General features: G+C 45.1%; 2 protein-coding genes across 22 annotated transcripts in view; one reads left to right on the forward strand and one right to left on the reverse strand.

Annotated features, from left to right (window-relative positions):
- The first annotated feature begins 300 nt into the window (after positions 1–300).
- On the forward strand, positions 301–8,765 carry usp1 (ubiquitin specific peptidase 1). The gene is given in 10 exon segments (XM_031574975.2): positions 301–481; positions 1,384–1,601; positions 1,771–1,897; positions 2,124–2,222; positions 2,579–2,751; positions 4,603–5,321; positions 5,708–5,872; positions 6,844–7,045; positions 7,920–8,517; positions 8,519–8,765. Coding segments are annotated over 9 exon segments (2,439 nt in total). The 5' UTR covers positions 301–481; positions 1,384–1,428; the 3' UTR covers positions 8,702–8,765.
- Positions 8,766–9,644: 879 nt separating this feature from the next.
- The window catches only part of dock7 (dedicator of cytokinesis 7), a 57,136-nt gene continuing 49,896 nt past the window's right edge, over positions 9,645–16,884 (reverse strand). For 13 of the 21 annotated variants that reach the window (XM_031574979.2, XM_031574994.2, XM_031574996.2 and 10 more), the window contains 7 exons: positions 13,113–13,238; positions 12,924–13,013; positions 12,371–12,607; positions 11,894–12,037; positions 11,377–11,483; positions 11,052–11,219; positions 9,645–10,227 (listed from right to left, as the gene is read on the reverse strand). In XM_031574979.2, coding sequence (XP_031430839.1) covers positions 10,185–10,227; positions 11,052–11,219; positions 11,377–11,483; positions 11,894–12,037; positions 12,371–12,607; positions 12,924–13,013; positions 13,113–13,238 — 915 coding nt within the window. In that variant the 3' untranslated portion in view covers positions 9,645–10,184. Of the gene's footprint in view, positions 10,228–10,332; positions 10,353–11,051; positions 11,220–11,376; positions 11,484–11,893; positions 12,038–12,370; positions 12,608–12,923; positions 13,014–13,112; positions 13,248–16,884 lie in introns of all 21 variants that reach the window. The other 8 variants (XM_031574995.2, XM_031574997.2, XM_031574978.2 and 5 more) reach the window with 2 other exon arrangements.

Raw genomic sequence — 16,884 nt, forward strand, 5'->3', positions numbered from 1 at the left:
AGACGTATTTTCAACGCACATGTAAAGACTTATGTATTACGCAGCGAAGGACAGGCCACTGAAAGATTTAACTCCTGCTGGTTGCACGAATAAACTACTACTGTCACAGCCATAGGGTCCCGGTGGGCTATTTTCCCTTACCAATATGTCTGCCCGAAATACCACATGCTGCCCACGGATTGCCTGGAAATTATATTCTAGTGAGTGTAAATATAAAATAAGATGTGGTAGGGTTCTACTATTATAATGCTAAAGAATAATTTATGTAATGTATCAATGGTATTGTTTGTAAAGATTAGAAAAAAGGACCCTCTGCAGGCGCTGTTACGGTGGTTCTTCATTCGGAAAAAGCGCCAAGTTCCACACGGAACAAGCGTCGGTTGTCAAATTGTTTACCAATGTAACACACATGAATATTTGCTTTGCCGTAGTAAAATATCGAAGGATGGTAACAGTTATAATGTCCGTCATAATTTAGTCGGTAAGTGGTTTTCTAAGTTAATCGTGAGGTTTTTAATGACTGCGTAGAATTGTCTTATGTAAGGTTGAACTAACGATAGTTATCGAAAAATGAACCGGCGTGTTCGTACTCTCCTCCACGATTGGCTGTCTTGTTAGCCAGTGGCTAGTTTGTCATATTCGTAAATTTTATAGCGATGTGGCTTGTTTTCATTTTGCTGTTGTCTTAATTAATGTTGGCGCATATTTTGGAGAGTGTTTTTCGTTTTATTTTCTTAACCCCACTGTGTTAAAACCTGGAGCTCATCAAGCAGAACAGTGGGCCTTAGCATCTGTGTTATTAGCGCGCGTGTTGTTGGCTAGCTAGCTGCTAGCATTGAACCAACCGCAAGGTATCCGTGAAGTTCGATTTGCTTACTTATTAGGTTACAAGCGGATGTACCTGTGTATTCAGTTTAAACAGAAATAGCATTTAATTAATGCTAATCACATAAGGGTATATTTTGCGTTGCTATGACAGCCATCCGTTCATTCATTCGACAAATTGTTAAAAATGTGTCTGATAACGTATTGCGTTGAATGTGACATCGTTAGCAAGCAAGCTAGCGATAACGTATGCAGCTAGCTAGCTATGTTAACTGAAAGCTAATCTTCGTAGTTGAGTGTTACTTAGCCATATCCAAGTTAGAAACCCCATCATTTGTGAGAATGTTTGCGATTGCATCTGTTGTTGACTTGTCATAATTGCAGAGTGAATCAGAATATTCAAATGTCTTAGAAAACGTCTTCTCGGATGTCTTGTTTTTTTAATGACTAACGTTAGTTGGTGAAGTTCAATCATAGTATCCTCAACTTTTTAATGCTGCCGCACGTTTGGAATATGTGGCCAAATATTACTAACGCTTAACGTTCATTTGTGTTCAGTGACGAGAGTCGACGACTGGACATCAGCTCTGCTCCGGTAGCATAATGCCAGGACTTCAGGCAGATGGCGTGGTGGCGGCGCTTGGCAGCCCCATCAAGAAGAGCAAACTCTCTCTCAAGTTCTTCCAGAAGAAAGAGACCAAGCGGGCACTGGATTTCTCTGAGACTCAGCCAGAAGAGCAGAATGCACAGCCTTCGGAAGCAGAAGAACCTGCTAGGTGACTTATTTTTTTGTCAATGTTCCGATGTGGGTGTGGAGTTTTAATTGGGTCACGTTCAAGTTGTCATGTCATGCTCATGTTAAAGGTTCACAGCATTTTAGCAGTGCAAACCTGTCATTGAACAGGTAAATTGACATTAAACACGAAGTTGCTCTTTTCCTCTCAGTTTTGACCAGGTGGTACCAGGTCCTTGTCCGACATCTCCTCTTACCTGTGAAAGGAGGGAGAACCTGGTGCCATTTGTTGGGTTGAATAACCTTGGAAATACCTGCTACCTGAACAGCATCCTACAGGTGTGTTGACTATTGCAATGACAGTCTACTGATTATGGAATACTTGCATGCTACATCTGGCTATTACATATTACAATGTGGAAGCATTTTAAACTGCAGTCCCACACATTTTTATTATTAATTGATACATTTAGCAGTGGGACAGAATGTGACTGTACTTGGACATCGTCAGACATGGTATTTAGTGAGTTGAAAAATGACTTTGTGTCCCCCCTTCCACATGTAGGTCTTGTACCATTGCCCTGGATTTAAAGAGGCCATTAAGAAACTGTACAAGCTGTCCAAGTGCAGAGATAAACAAAAGGAGGCCATCAAGAAGGAAGAGGTTAGTCGAGTTTGTTTGAGGTGGCACTATCAGTTACTATTTGAAATCATGAATTGTTTTTGCCCTTCTGCACCTTTTGAACAACAAGAATGCATGAACTCACACAACTACTTGTGGACGTTTCCAATGGAGCATTGATGTATTGGTCTTTCAGCTCCAGCTGGTACTAGTTTGATTCACTACAACTTCTCTACCTATTGCTGCAATTTCTTTTAAAAGCGTTTTGATTCTTTCCGTTCAGTATGTGACCCTATAATCCCAACTGCAGTTCTTTCCAGTGCAGTGGTGACTGACTCGTACTGTCTTCCTGTCCCTACTCTAACCCTCTGGTGTGTGTACCTGTGTGTGTGTGGCAGCAGGAGCGGACTGAAGAGGAGGAGCAGGTCCCTGCTCAGATGGAGCTGCTGGGAAGCTTCTACAGTCTCATCACTTCAGTGGAGCAGCTGCAGTCCAACTTCCTGCTCAACCCCGACAAGTACAGCGAGGGCGAGCTCTCCACGCCCCCACGCAAGCTGCTCAACTCACTCAGGTACTACAGCGAGGGCGAGCTCTCCACGCCCCCGCGCAAGCTGCTCAACTCACTCGGGTACTACAGCGGGGGGGTGGGTGTGAGGAGGGCGGAGAGGTTAGACACCATCAGTGACATTTAATACAAGTTGGCTAGCGCATCGTGCCCCCCAGGCTGCAAGCTCTGTGGTGAGGTTGGGTACTTCTGAGTGTGTTTTGTTTTCACTTCATTCCAGTTGAACTGTGTTCATGAGAATGTGAAACTTAATCTCGATCCACACATCTATCTTGCTGTAATTGGAAGAAGAGATAATCAAATGGCAAACTGGCTGTCTGGAAGCACAATTATAATGGACACTGTAAATAGGCAGTAGATTCATTAAAACTGTTCATGTGTAATGAATTTGGTTGAATGACTGTAATCAAGACTATGCTTATTGTAAGACTCCTTATGGATAGATTGCACACATGAGTTCAGTAAAAAAAGGTTTGCCTTTTATGGGAAGGCCAGAAAAGCATTTTTGTAGCAGTGTTGTAGAGAATGCTCCCTTACTTTAGGAAGGCTTTGCAGAGGTTTCCCAAATGATATGGTACAGGATCAGACAGATCCAGGTACAGATTGTTACCTCATCCATCCTAGCTGCAGTAGGTGGAGATAATTGCTCACCAAGCAATTTAGTGGTTTAGGGATGGTGACGCCCCCATCCTTTTCTTGGATGTGTAAGGAACCACTTTGTAAACCAACGACGGAACTGGGAGTGGGCGAAGGTTTCTGCGTGGTCGTCTTTCTGCGCTTTGCTGAAATACAATATTTTATTAAAGGGCCCTATCTTGGTAAATTGAATGAATCTAGCTCCACTCAATTGAGGAACTCAGCCGTAGTCCCTGTTCTTTTAATACTATATTGCTACCCGTTAGGTAGGCTGACCTAGGGTCATTTCTTTTGGATTCTACCCAGTTAGTTTACTCCTACATCTGGTATAATATTTCATCTGATGGAATTTGGTGATAGGATCACACAGTAACCCAGGCAAACGGAGGGGGTGTGTGTGTGTGTGTGTGTGTGTTACCTGTAGCCCACAGTGGCCAGGTATCCCATGTTTCTGAGATCCATGTTAAAACTCATCTATTTGGTGTTTACACTGATAGGATCACACAGTAACCCAGACAAACGGAGGGGAGGGGGGTTTTTACCTGTAGCCCACAGTGACCACATATCCCATGTTTCTGAGATCCATGTTAAAACTCATCTCTTCAGCTGCAGGCCTGAGACCACTGTACCACTCAGACTGAGACCATTCAAATGAACCCAAACATGAGCGAGAAATCCTCCTGCAATGCGATACCACACTTACTACCCTTAATTCCATTGTGCTGCCCGTAGTTTAACCCTTGTGTGGAAAAGCACAGGCAGAGAACCAGAGACAGGATAGAGATCAGCCGGGGTGTGAGGAGTCAACCTAGTGGAACAACGCACCTCTGGAATGTTTTTAAGAGACGGAATCTGTAAACAAGTGACCCACATCTAATTACAGCAGAGTAATTCTGTAACTAGGTCATCTGTGTTTTACAATCCAAAGATTCTCTGCTTGCAGCTTGGAGCCTTACAAATGGCTGCAACTTTGTTTGAACTTGTGTGTTTAGTGTCCATCTCCCATTGCTCTGGGTTGCTGGTGCTTCTGTAGGGTATCATGATGGTTAGGCTCAGACTGAAGGGCTCAAGCTGGCCAAACACATGATGTCAGCACACACAGTATCTTAAATGACTCCATTTTAGTTTTGGAGGCAGACTTGACTAAACTGCCCAGTGTAAATGCACTGTACTACACTGCAGCATGGTTCACTAAATGTCTTCTTCCTTTGGTCTCCACAGGCAGCTGAACCCCATGTACGAGGGCTATCTGCAGCATGACGCGCAAGAGGTACTTCAGTGCATCCTGGCCTACGTACAGGAGGCCTGCGAGGGCATCTGCAAGGAGCAGCAGCAGGAGTCGGAGCCAGGGGAGAAGAAAGAGGAGCTCTCCACGGAGAGAAGGTCTTCCTCCTCCGAGGACGACGAAGCGGGAGCGGATGGCCAAATGAATGGGAAAAGGAAGAGCGACACTGAGGCTGGGAATGCCAAAAAGAAGCCGAAATCCCAGACCAAGGGCCGGAACACTGACGAGGAGCAGCATCAGCCTCTCACTCGCTCCAAGAGGAAGTCCTCCAGAAGTGACATCACCACAGCGGACGCCATCGAGCATCCAGTGAACGGGACCCAGGAGGAGAAGGAGGTAGAGGAGGTGCAGGAGGCCGAAAAGGAGGAAGGAGGAGGAGGCGGCAGTGAGGCAGAGGAAGGAAAGATTGAGAGCGCACCCAAAGAGGCGGGCAAGAGGAAGAAGCGAGCACGGCTGAGCTGGCTGAAGACGTCGTCAGGGAAACAGCCCAGCATCTTCTCCAAGTTCCGGAGCATGGGCCGCTTGAGCAGCCGTGCCGAGAGCAGAGAGGATCATGGGAAAGAGGCCGCCAGTGCATGCAAGGACACAGCAGACAACACCACATCAGAAAAGACAAAGAGTCAGCCTGAGAAGGAGTGCACGCCTCAGAGTGAAGGTATGCCCAGACGCTCAGTCTTGCAGGGATTTCAAAATGAGTCATTCCTATTTGTTTTGTTTTGGTATTTGGTATATCGAACTGGATTGGTAGAGGGGATATTTGCTGTGTTTACCGTCATTGTTCTGGAAATCCCATTCTGTTAGTCTCTAACCGTCCCTGTCTCTACTCTAAACCTCTCACTTATGCCCTGTTATCAAGCTGAAGCGCTACTTTCTGTCCTGATATTAGTGTTGGCTTATGTGGGGGTGAACATATTCTCTCTCTCTCTCTCTCTCTTTCTTTCTTTCTTTCTTTCTTTCTTTCTTTCTTTCTTTCTCTCTCTTTCTCTCTCTCTCTCTCTCTCTCTCTCTCTCTCTCTCTCTCTCTCTCTCTCTCTCCTGTAGAGGTGCAGGGCTTTGATGTGCTGAAGAGCCTGTTCCAGGGTCAGCTGGTGCTGAGGACGCGCTGCCTGGAGTGTGAGTGTTTCACCGAACGCCGAGAGGACTTCCAGGACATCAGCGTCCCGGTCCAGGAGGATGAGCCGGCCCCCAGGGACAGCAGTTCAGAGAGTAAGTGCTGATGGTGCGCGTGCACACACACATGCATACACACTCTATAATACAGTAGTGCACACACGCATGCATACACACTCTACAATACAGTAGTGCACACACGCATGCATACACACTCTACAATACAATAGTGCACACACACATGCATACACACTCTATAATACAGTAGTGCACACTCTATAATACAATAGTGCACACACGCATGCATACACACTCTACAATACAGTAGTGCACACTCTACAATACAATAGTGCATACTCTATAATACTGTAGTGCATACTCTACAATACAATAGTGCATACTAGGGCTGAACGATTTGGGGAAATAATCTAATTGCGATTTTTTTCCCCCCAATATTGCGATTGCGATTTAATATGCAATTTTTTTATTTTATCCTAATTTTTTTTCCCAACAAATCGTAATGAATGATTTAAATATGACCAACACAAAATTAGATAAATTTAGTGTAAAATATTATTTCCCATATTTTACATTTTTATTTAACTGCTCATTACAGAATCAAGAACAACAAATCGGTGGCTTTGCCACTGTGCATTTAAGTAATTTAAACAAAGTCATTGTAAAAATAAACACAAGGCATGCACTTTTTAAACACTGTGTGCAAAATGTACCATCTTAAGAAAAAGAATATATATATATATATATATATATATATTATTATTATTTTAATTTTTTTTAGATCACGTTTTTAATCGCGAACGTTGCGGTTAGAAAATCGCGTTCTATCATATTGCGATTAAATCGCAAATTAAATGAATCGTTCAGCCCTAGTGCATACTCTATAATACAGTAGTGTGTACTTGAAGGCTGCTCCATCCACACACAGTTTCTGTTTCACTCTTTGTGCGTTTCAACATCAGCTTCTCCTTATTAGTAGGCATCAGTCACCCCCCCGATGTAAACAGTGGATGTAACTCCCCCTCCACTCTGATTCTTCCCCCCCTCAGTCTCTCCAGAGCCCAAGCCCGAGGTCAAGACTTTGAAGTGGGCCATCTCCCAGTTTGCTTCCGTGGAGCGGATTGTGGGGGAGGACAAGTACTTCTGCGAGACCTGCCACCATTACACCGAGGCTGAGAGGAGCCTGTTATTCGACAAAACCCCCGAGGTCATAACCATCCACCTCAAGTGCTTTGCTGCCAACACGTCTGAGTGAGTCCAACTTGTGCTCTATTATTACATGGTGGGAGCCAAAATGTTAAAATGCCCAAAATAATGAAGGAATTCTGAAATCTAAAATTCTGAAACTCCGACCCTGTTCACACCTGGCATTAACATGCATCTGGGGTGATCCCATCACAAGTGGACGGTTCTAAGTACAGGTGTAAAACTCAAACATCAATAATGAGTATCTCCCCAAACACTATTAAAGTTGATAAAGCTGCTGCTGTTCTCTCCTGTGCTTTCTAGTTGCCCATAGGGTGAACAAATGCTTCTAACTAGCTAGCTGATGGAAGATAATCTAGCTAGTGAGAAGAAGAAAAAAAGCACCTCAATGTGCCTTTTGCCCAACTTTTGAGGTGATCTTCAGGTTTTATTGGTATATTAATATGCATGGCCAGTGGTAAAAACTCTTTTTTTTCATAACATTATGAAAAATGATTTGAATTTTTTTATTTCTAAAAAGTGAGGCCACACTGCTGTTGCGTTCATTTGCAAACGTAAATGTTGTATGTTTAGTGAGATCCGGTCACTAAGTGGTCACCCGAGACGCATTCTAATGCCAGGTGTGAACTGACATACTGGGAGCTGTCCACTTGGGAACAGCCTTACTGCCGTCAGTGTTGACATTTACATTGTCATTTAGCAGACGCTTTTATCCAAAGCGACTTACAATGTATACACATTTTACATTTACACTGATGGCACACTGCACATCAGGAGCAATTGGGGGTTCAGTGCCTTGCTCAAGGACACTTCGACAGGGAATCGAACTAGCAACCTTCTGATTACTAAACAACTTCTTTACCTCCTGTACCACTGCCGCTCATGAACTCATCAGTGCCCCTTGTGCTCCGTGCTGTAGGATGGACCTGTATGCGGGGCTGTCGAAGGTGAACACCCCCCTGCAGACGCCCCTGCGGCTCTCTCTGGAGGAGTGGAGCACAGGCACGGCCCCCAGGGGCCAACCCTACCAGCTCTTTGCCGTGGTCATGCACAGCGGCGTCACCATCAGCAGCGGCCACTACACCACCTACATCCGCATGTCGGACCTCCGCAACATCGGCCTCAGGGAAGAGGGGGCTGCTGGGGAAGAGGAGGGAAGGCTGGAAGAGGAGAAAGAGCTCCAGGCTCTGAAGAAAGAGGAGGCAGCAGCAGCAGCCGCCACCACCACCACCCAGGACTATGACGACGGAGAGGTGTCCTTCAGCTTGAGTGCACGGGGGTCCAGCTCGGCCCCTGTGTCTACGGCTGTGACCGGGGCTAAACCTGGGGTGAAGAAGTCCCTGGAGGGAGTGGGTCTGCTGGGGGGGCAGAGGAGCCTGGCCACCTACGAGCTGGGGGGCAGCACCAAACAGCAGCAAGCCAGCGCAGACAAGGGTGGCTTTCCCTCCGGCTCACAGCCCCTCAGCGGAGGAGTGAAGAAGGAGAAGGACGCCTCAGTGGCAGAGGGAGCGCAGGGTCACCGGGGTGACGACCCCGGCCCTTCAGAACCTTCTGGACTACGAGGGGAAGTGGCTGCTGTTCGACGACTCTGAGGTGCGCCTGTTCGAGGAGGAAGACTTCCTGCGCGCCTGCTCGCCCGAGACCTGCAGCACCTCCACACCGTACTTACTCTTCTACCGGAGAGTGGCGGTGCAGAAGTGAGGTTGCACCTCCAGGGGGGTGACCCTCTCCACTGCTCTCTCTCTCTCTCTCTGTATCAGAGTTTTATTTCCATGTTCTGTTCCTCTCTCTCTCTCTCTCTCTCTCTCTGTTGTCCCTGTAAACCCCTCTGTCTGTCCCCAGAGCAAGACTCTTCTCCCTCCCTCCCTCCCTCCCTCCCTCCCTCCCTCACTCGCTTGGACCGCACCTTGGCACTTAATACAGTGCATCTTTATAAACCTGCCCTTTATGTATGGCAAGTTTGCTTTTCATATGGCCAGATACAAAAATGATTCTCACATCAACTTTTTTTTTTTTTTTTTTCAAATATATTTTTTGTTTCCTTGTTTTGTTTTATAAAGAGCACAATGTATTCTTGTATGTTTTTCGTTGCTTAAGGTTAGTTAAGGTACCTTTCAAGAAACTCCTGAGAGCATGACTGTACACCCACCCACGCTGTAAGATCCGATGAATAGTTTAGCTTACATATATAGTAGTTGTGATATCAGTTCTCCAAAGTCTTCAGTGGGGTATTTGCACAGGGAGGAATCCATGTTTGCTCCAGTGTCTAAGCTACGTCAGCTTCAGGAGGAGCAGGTGGATGGGATCCACTGACGGCAGGGATGAAAATGAAATGTACCTCATTCCAGCAAAGCAAGCTGTTTTTTTTGTTATGGTTCAAGAGCAAGAGTTTTAACAAAGTTTTGACCAATTTAGTTGTTCTACTATAAGCATTTCAGTGACGTTCCTTCTTTTGCTTTAGCTAATTGTTATTGGCTGGACATTTGAAATGCTTAGCTGAAATATCCAGGTTCTTGCAGGGTCTCCATCCAGTCAACCTGTGTCTTTCCTGTTCTTTGTACATCCTCTTGTACTCTTTATTAAAACACCAGCAATATCTACATTCGACTGTGTGGGTGTGTTTCATCAACTGAACAGAGATCAGTACAGACATTAAAATTTATTTAGTAAAATATTTAAAGTAAACAAAAGCTACATAAAACAAGTCAAGGATGTTTGAAACCGTACCCTATTTTCTTTTTCTTTTTTTTTTTTTAAACAAATGCAGTACCAGTAACTTAAAAAAAAAAGAAGATGAATCGTCATGATAAATAGTGGTACCTTTGTTTTGTCTTTTTGGATTAAATTGTAAACTTTCAAGTTGTACAATGTCTGGTAAAATGCATCGGAATACAGTTTAAAAAATAAAAAGTGCACACAGGAAAACTGAATCCAGATTTTGACACATACCGTACGCTGTCCACTTTCATGTTCCAATGATTTCGTAACAGACCGTTTTTGTAAACGAATAAGGTATAGGAATGACTTCCCAATGTTTAACACAAGCTTCCGCTCCCCCTCCCTCCCCCTCCCCATCCCATCCTTCTGCAGGAACAACTGAATTTGCTCAAGGGCCTGATATTTACAAACAAATAAATTATCTTCGTGTACACAAGCCATCCTGTCTTTCCTTCATGGTCGACGTTCACACCTCGAGTTTACGAAGACTCATTCGACTGAAGGAATCTCTAAAAAAAAAAAAAAAAAAACAGAAGACAAAAGAACAATTATTTCACACAGGATCCATCTTCTCAAACGGAGAGTATTACATGAGTTCCCTCAGGGCCCACTACCTTGTCAGGTCGTCCTTTTGCTGCATGGTTAAAGGAGCAAAGGAAAAGATGAGATGGATTTGCCGGAGGGTAAAGCAGTGAGGAAGCAGGTGAGAAGCTCGAGGAGAAAGCAGTCTGTCTACTGATACTGATCTAGCGCTAAATCACAAGGTCTTTACTGACAGAATCAAACCCCTGCGCTACAGGTATATGTGTGTGACTAAAGAAAAGTGATAAATCATAAAAGTTGTTTTATTGACGTGCAAATCCTCATTAGAGGTGGCTACCAACATCTCAGTAGTCGTGCTGTGTTTCTAGTTATTAAAGTATTGATGTATTTAGTTAAGCGATCAAAGCGAGGAACACAACTTGCGCATGCTCTGTAATAGATGGTCCAACTGTCAGACACCCTAGTCTCATTCCTGTTTTCATTGGAAATTAGTGGCGTATGACAAGCGCACATATTAGTGCAGTTTTTCAATGGTTTATTTTCTAGTTTAAAAATGTAAACAGTGCTGTTTTGGTCACAACACGGCATAATATTTATATGTAACAGAATCGTTGAATTTACAGAACTAATTAAATGAATACTGTTTTATGAAAATATCTAATTTCAACCCTCACCAAACAAAAGTGACACCTTGGGCAGCTGCAGAAATGCATAAGCGTGTGAATCAATTTCAGGGTGGATTCCTATGGATGGTGTAACTTCTCTTCATGAGGTGTACCCTGACACTGACCTGTGGGCGTTGACCTGCAGCACAGGCTTATAGAGCTGGGGGATCTTTCTGTTGATTAGGGGCTGCAGAGACTCCTTCAGCCGGTGGTAGTTCCTCTCCAGCTCCCGCTGATACTCCTTCTGGTCAGGGCCGATCAAACTCTTGTTTTTGCGGAGGGCGTCTTCACACCTAAGAGAGGTTGACACGGTTTAAGGATTTTTCCAGGCTGATTTTTCTGGCTCAAAGAATTCAAAGAAAGAGATTATGAAACTCAGCACAGACAAGGCTGAATTTGGATTGTTGTAGACCCAAATCGGAAAGAGAGTACTCGAGGCTGCTATGTTACCTCTTTGTAAAATCTTTGAAGCAGAGGCGAAGCTTATTGTGGTGTCTGTAAAGCTTAGGGTCACTCGGGATTTCAGACAGGAACACCTGGGCCACCTCCAGCGGCCCCTAGATAAGAAAACAGGAAATAGGTACATCAGGAGGCTTTTACTTCACAGGTTTAAGGTCAACCATCAGCCTAGAACCATTACAGCATACATCATGTAGTATCCCTTCATCTTTGTCATCATTTCACAACTTGATTCAAAACAAAACCAAGTCAAATATGTCACAGAACACTAGCATGAGTTCAGATAAGAGGAAGGCTCAGGTCAACACACACTAGCATGAGTTCAGATAAGAGGAAGGCTCCAGGTCAAACACACACAAGCATGAGTTCAGATAAGAGGAAGGCTCCAGGTCAACACACACTAGCATGAGTTCAGATAAGAGGAAGGCTCCAGGTCAAACACACACAAGCATGAGTTCAGATAAGAGGAAGGCTCCAGGTCAAACACACACTGCATGCGGCTGCGGACCTGATTGACGGTGGTGCCAACTGATCCTTGGAGCACCATCTGCAACATCTTTGCATCTGATGGGTCTTGGTGGGTGGCGAAGGCCAGCTCCTGCGTCTTCTTCTGCATGTCCTCGATGGCCACCTCTATGGGCATGGAGATGATCTGGAGACACCACAAGTTCATGTCAGAAGGTGGCAAGTCAGTGCGAAGGAAACGAGATCGTCTCAGACAGGTCAATTCAGTTGGAGTGTGAGGGCCTGTTTTTGGCTAGTAGTTTTGGCTAGTAGTTTTGGCTATGAACACACCCCTATGGAGAACATGTACACTGGACACAGGTTGTGGGAATACAGAGTCTGTCAGTTCCTCCGGGTGAAAGCAACAGCAAAATAAACATGATGGCCGGCGGTAGTCAGTGTGTGCCTCACTGTATGGGGGTTGGGGTAGTTAGGGGTAGGAGCTGGGGATGTTGCTTATGCGGCCGAGTGTGAGGCCTACCTCTTCCTTGTGGATGATGTTGATGCGGGTCTTGATGTAGGGGAAGGCGTGCGAGGTGGTGAGGATGGTCTTGCGCTTGTACTGCTCGTGCAGATCGCCGTGGGCCCGTCCGTCCAGCGTGAAGGGCGTGCAGTATACAAAGCGCCGCAGGTTGTAGTTCTTGTCAAAGTACGTGATGCGGTCCTTCATCTCGTAAGTATCGAAGTAGGGCTCAACGTATGTGATCTGGATGAAGGCCTGATAAATACACAAGGATGGACTGGCGTAAATTTCACAAATCAATTTACACAGCTGTGATATAACATTCTGCATAGCTTTTGACACATTACTTTTTCATTATGCACAATTGATCATATTCATGAACACCTTGCATGATTGTTCGAGAGATAACAGAGTTCAAAGGGTGGGCTTCAGTCTTGATTGCCCTACATTTGACCAAATGCCATTTCAATGCCAGGGGCCGATGTCTAGCCCTGGCACCTTGAGTAAATGCCATTTCAATGCCAGGGGGCCGATGTCTAGCCCTGGCACCTTGAGAAAGACTCATACTTACTTTGTTTGGATCCAATTTGCACTTGTCCACTGGGTTGGAGTCCTTAATGACCTCAACCTGCTCTTCTCCAAACCTTTCCCCATAGAAACCCTGAATGTGACAAAGGGAAGACGACAGTCAGTCTCTTAGGCCACACACACACACACGCACGCACGCACGCACAGACAGGGACTTTTTGTAATTATTTACCTCGAGTCTATGTGAGATCTCTGCCAGCTTGGTGATAGCTGGTTCTTTGTACACAAACTCCTGCTCATCCAAGTCTCCAAATTTAGAGCCATAAATCCCGACTCTAAAATAAGTTCCAAACATCCTCTTTCCATCCTACAAAAGACAGAAGGAATTAGCAACAATTCAATAAAAGCAGCAATTATGTATCAACACTTGGCTCACACCCAAACAATCGCCATCCCTGAACACAGATATTGAAAATGTGTGAAGTAAAGAGACTGACTGCTATGATGAAGAATCACAGATAAGAAATAAAGGCCAGCTTTACCCAGCTGAAAATTGCAAAAGCTATTGTCAACATTGATAATAGTGTCGGCCTAATAAACGAATGCAAACATTTACACAGACACCAGTGCCACAGTCATTGAAAATCACCATGTTACCTTAAATGGCTTACAGATTTAGAAAAATCTACAACTAATTGACACTTTTGTGTGCAGGCACTAAAAACATTACTGGAGCAACTGGAAACATTGCAACTCCAACTCAAGTTATTCAATGCAGTAACTATACGAATGCTGTCCATCAATGCAGTTCTAATATACAATATCATTTGCAATGCCTAAAATGCTTCTAGACAGAGGGTTCAGTCAACAGATAATATCCCTGTGGAATAAACATATCTTCTGATATATTTTAATATAGAGTGCATTCAGGAAGTATTCAGACCGTATCACTTTTTTTTTTTTTTGTTATGTCGCAGCCTTATGCTAAAATCATTTAAGTTCATTTCTTCCCTCATCAATCTACACTCAATACCTCAATAATGACAAGGCAAAGACAGGGTTTTAGAAAGTATTAGCAGCAATTACAACCTCAAGTCTTCTTATAAAATAAATTATAAATTAATAAAAACATATTTTTACAGGGGCACTGTGGGCGCAGCCAATAAGCCCTCATTTACGGGCTACAATGCTGGCGGGGACACAGATTCGATTCCGGCCCGATGTCGTTTCCCAATCTTCTCCCCACCTCCTCTCTTCCTGTCCAAATACTTCAATGTCCTATCCAAATAAAGGCTAAAAAGCCCATAAATACATCTTAAAAAAAAAAAAAGTTTACTGAAGAGGTGCTTAAATTGAAGCCAATCAAATCATCACTGGTTCAACGGTCATCTCAGTATTATAATGCACCACAATCTAAATGTATGGTCTGTCTTCCTTTCCATCACACTAAGGCCATGACCCAGGAGGTAGCCTGACATCTGAAGAGTGGCCATGAGCTACTGGAGAAAGACACTGCCATTAGACTGGGCAGGGTGCCACAGTGAGTCTGAGCTAGCAGTGAATGTATGTACTGTGGTGACCCTCTCCTTTCCTCTTCATCTCTACATCATGCAGGTTCACTGGCAAATGTATACTGTTCAGAGCTTTAGCATCATATTCTACCCATTTAGCATCAGATTTCACCCATTTTGACTTTAAAGGAAATCTTCTGTATCCTTACACTCAGGTTGTATCTGTTGTTACTTCTGAATACACCAAAACGTATGTATCTAGAGATACTACAGCTGCAGTCTATATCATGAGCCCCTGGTACTATAGCTGCAGTCTATATCATGAGCCCCTGCCACGTATTTAGCCTGATCTAGATGCAGAATGCAACTGAAACCAACTCTCTCTCCGCTGTTCCATTATGTATCATCATGATCTATGGTGGAATGTGTCTGCTTGCACTGCAGGAGGCGATCATTTACGCCAGAATCGAATGCACAGCATAAGGAGAGAAAAGAGGCGAGAAAAAGAGGCGTGAAGAAGGGAGAATAGAATGACAGTTTTCTCTCCAAAAGCAGTAACTGAATTAGGCACAGTGTCCTCTTTGTCCTCGCTGAGCAACCAGAGCTTCCCTGGTACCAGAAGGAAGTCAGATCGGATCGGATGGCTATGGCCTATTCCAAAGGGTTACACTGCAACACCTTACAGTGTCCTGAAGGGGGCAGCCTGTCAGATCAGAGCTATGGGGGAGAGGAGTGAGGTTTGTGTGTGTGTGTGTGCAGTGCTCTGTGCCAACGTGGTGTGGAGACAGGATGTTTACAGTGAGGAGGAGGAGGAGAGGAGAAAGAGTATTGTGACGTGGGACAAAACAGAATGGTTCAGAACTGAGTCAAACCGGGTCCAAAGACCTCACAATCTAATCCGAGCTTCGCTGTGATCTCTGGCCAAGGCGTCCAGGCTGGAGAGGGTTTTTGCCCTTACGTCAGGAGTTGTGTCATTTGGCTCAGCTCTGAACTGGTTTATTGCAGTTGGTCCCCCAATCAAACCCAGACAAAAATAAACCTCAAACCAGGAACTTACCACAACACATAATAATTAAAGTGGGAGGAAGGGGATCAGCAACCAGGGAAATCAAGAGGAGAAAACAGAACACATTTTAATCAGGACCAGAAACTTCCCAAAGACACACATACACTGAAACTATGAAGTCATACATGCACACACACACACACACACACACACACCATGCTCATCAGCATTTGCACCCACCCATACCCACGCGCACACACACACACACACACACACACACACACACACACACACACACACACACACACACACACACACACACACACACACACACATCAATATTCATCCAAACTCACAGCACATCCCACAAATCCAAATGAACCAAATGACAAGACCAGAGAGAAACAGACTAACCCAGTGGAAGGGGATCACACACACACACACATGCAGCCAGGGAAAGGTAGCAGGCAGGGGGAGGAGGAGGATGGGGGAACACAAAGGGGTAAGGAAGGACCCCCCCCCCCCCCCCCCAAAAAATAATAATAAAAACAGGTTTCTGCAGGATTCATTCAAGTGGTAATCAGGAGTGGAAAGGGAGGGAGGGAGGGAGGGAGGGAGGGAGGGATGGAGGGATGGAGGGAGGGAGGGAGGGAGGAGCAGATCACTGTCCCCATCATGCAATAAACCACCAGCAACGGAAGAACAGAAATGAGTAGCTGGTCACGGACAAATGAAAACTCAGGGGTCGATTTTAGTCTCCAAAATAATGTTCAAAAGTAAACGAGAAGAACGGAACCCATAACTATGTGCCTGTTGGACCACCAAATCAAATCAAATCAAATCATTCTGTGGAGGGTTGTACTGGCATGCTCCAACAGGACTTAATAGAATAGTACAAGAAAAAGCCCCAGCTACATTATTTGAAACAACATATGTATTCGACTTGATTCATGTTGCCTGTTGTGTTGTACTGCATGTGGTGTGTGACTGTGTGTCTCGTGTGTCTTAAATCGAACCCTGTGCCGGATCATGGATGAGAGAGGGGGAGTGGGCACTGCCAGTGCAGACGAGTGGTGGGCGGAGATGGAGATGGACAGAGTGTGAGATGGATGGAGGGACTGAGATCAATAGACGGCTAGAGGAGGAGAAGACGGTGATGCATTCACCAAGGCCAGTCATTAGTGTCACACTCGGGGTTCCCATGCATGGCCTGCCAAAACCAGTACGTTAAAAAACACACATATACGTTCCTTTAGGAGGAAGAGGAGGAAAGAGCATGAGTAAGAGAGAGCAGAGTGAAGAGGAAGAGGAGGAGGAAGAGGAGGAGGGGGGAGGCTGCTGCCTGCACACCATCGACAGCACACACCCCCCCCCCCCCCCCCCTGCAGACAAGACGGAGAGAGATGGACGGTACAAACGACGGACGGCCGAAAGTAAATGCAAACAAAAACAAAAAGAGGACAAGTGCCGTCCGTCCAAACAGGTTA

This window comes from Clupea harengus, chromosome 10, assembly GCF_900700415.2.
Source record: "Clupea harengus chromosome 10, Ch_v2.0.2, whole genome shotgun sequence".
Lineage (NCBI taxonomy): Eukaryota > Metazoa > Chordata > Actinopteri > Clupeiformes > Clupeidae > Clupea > Clupea harengus.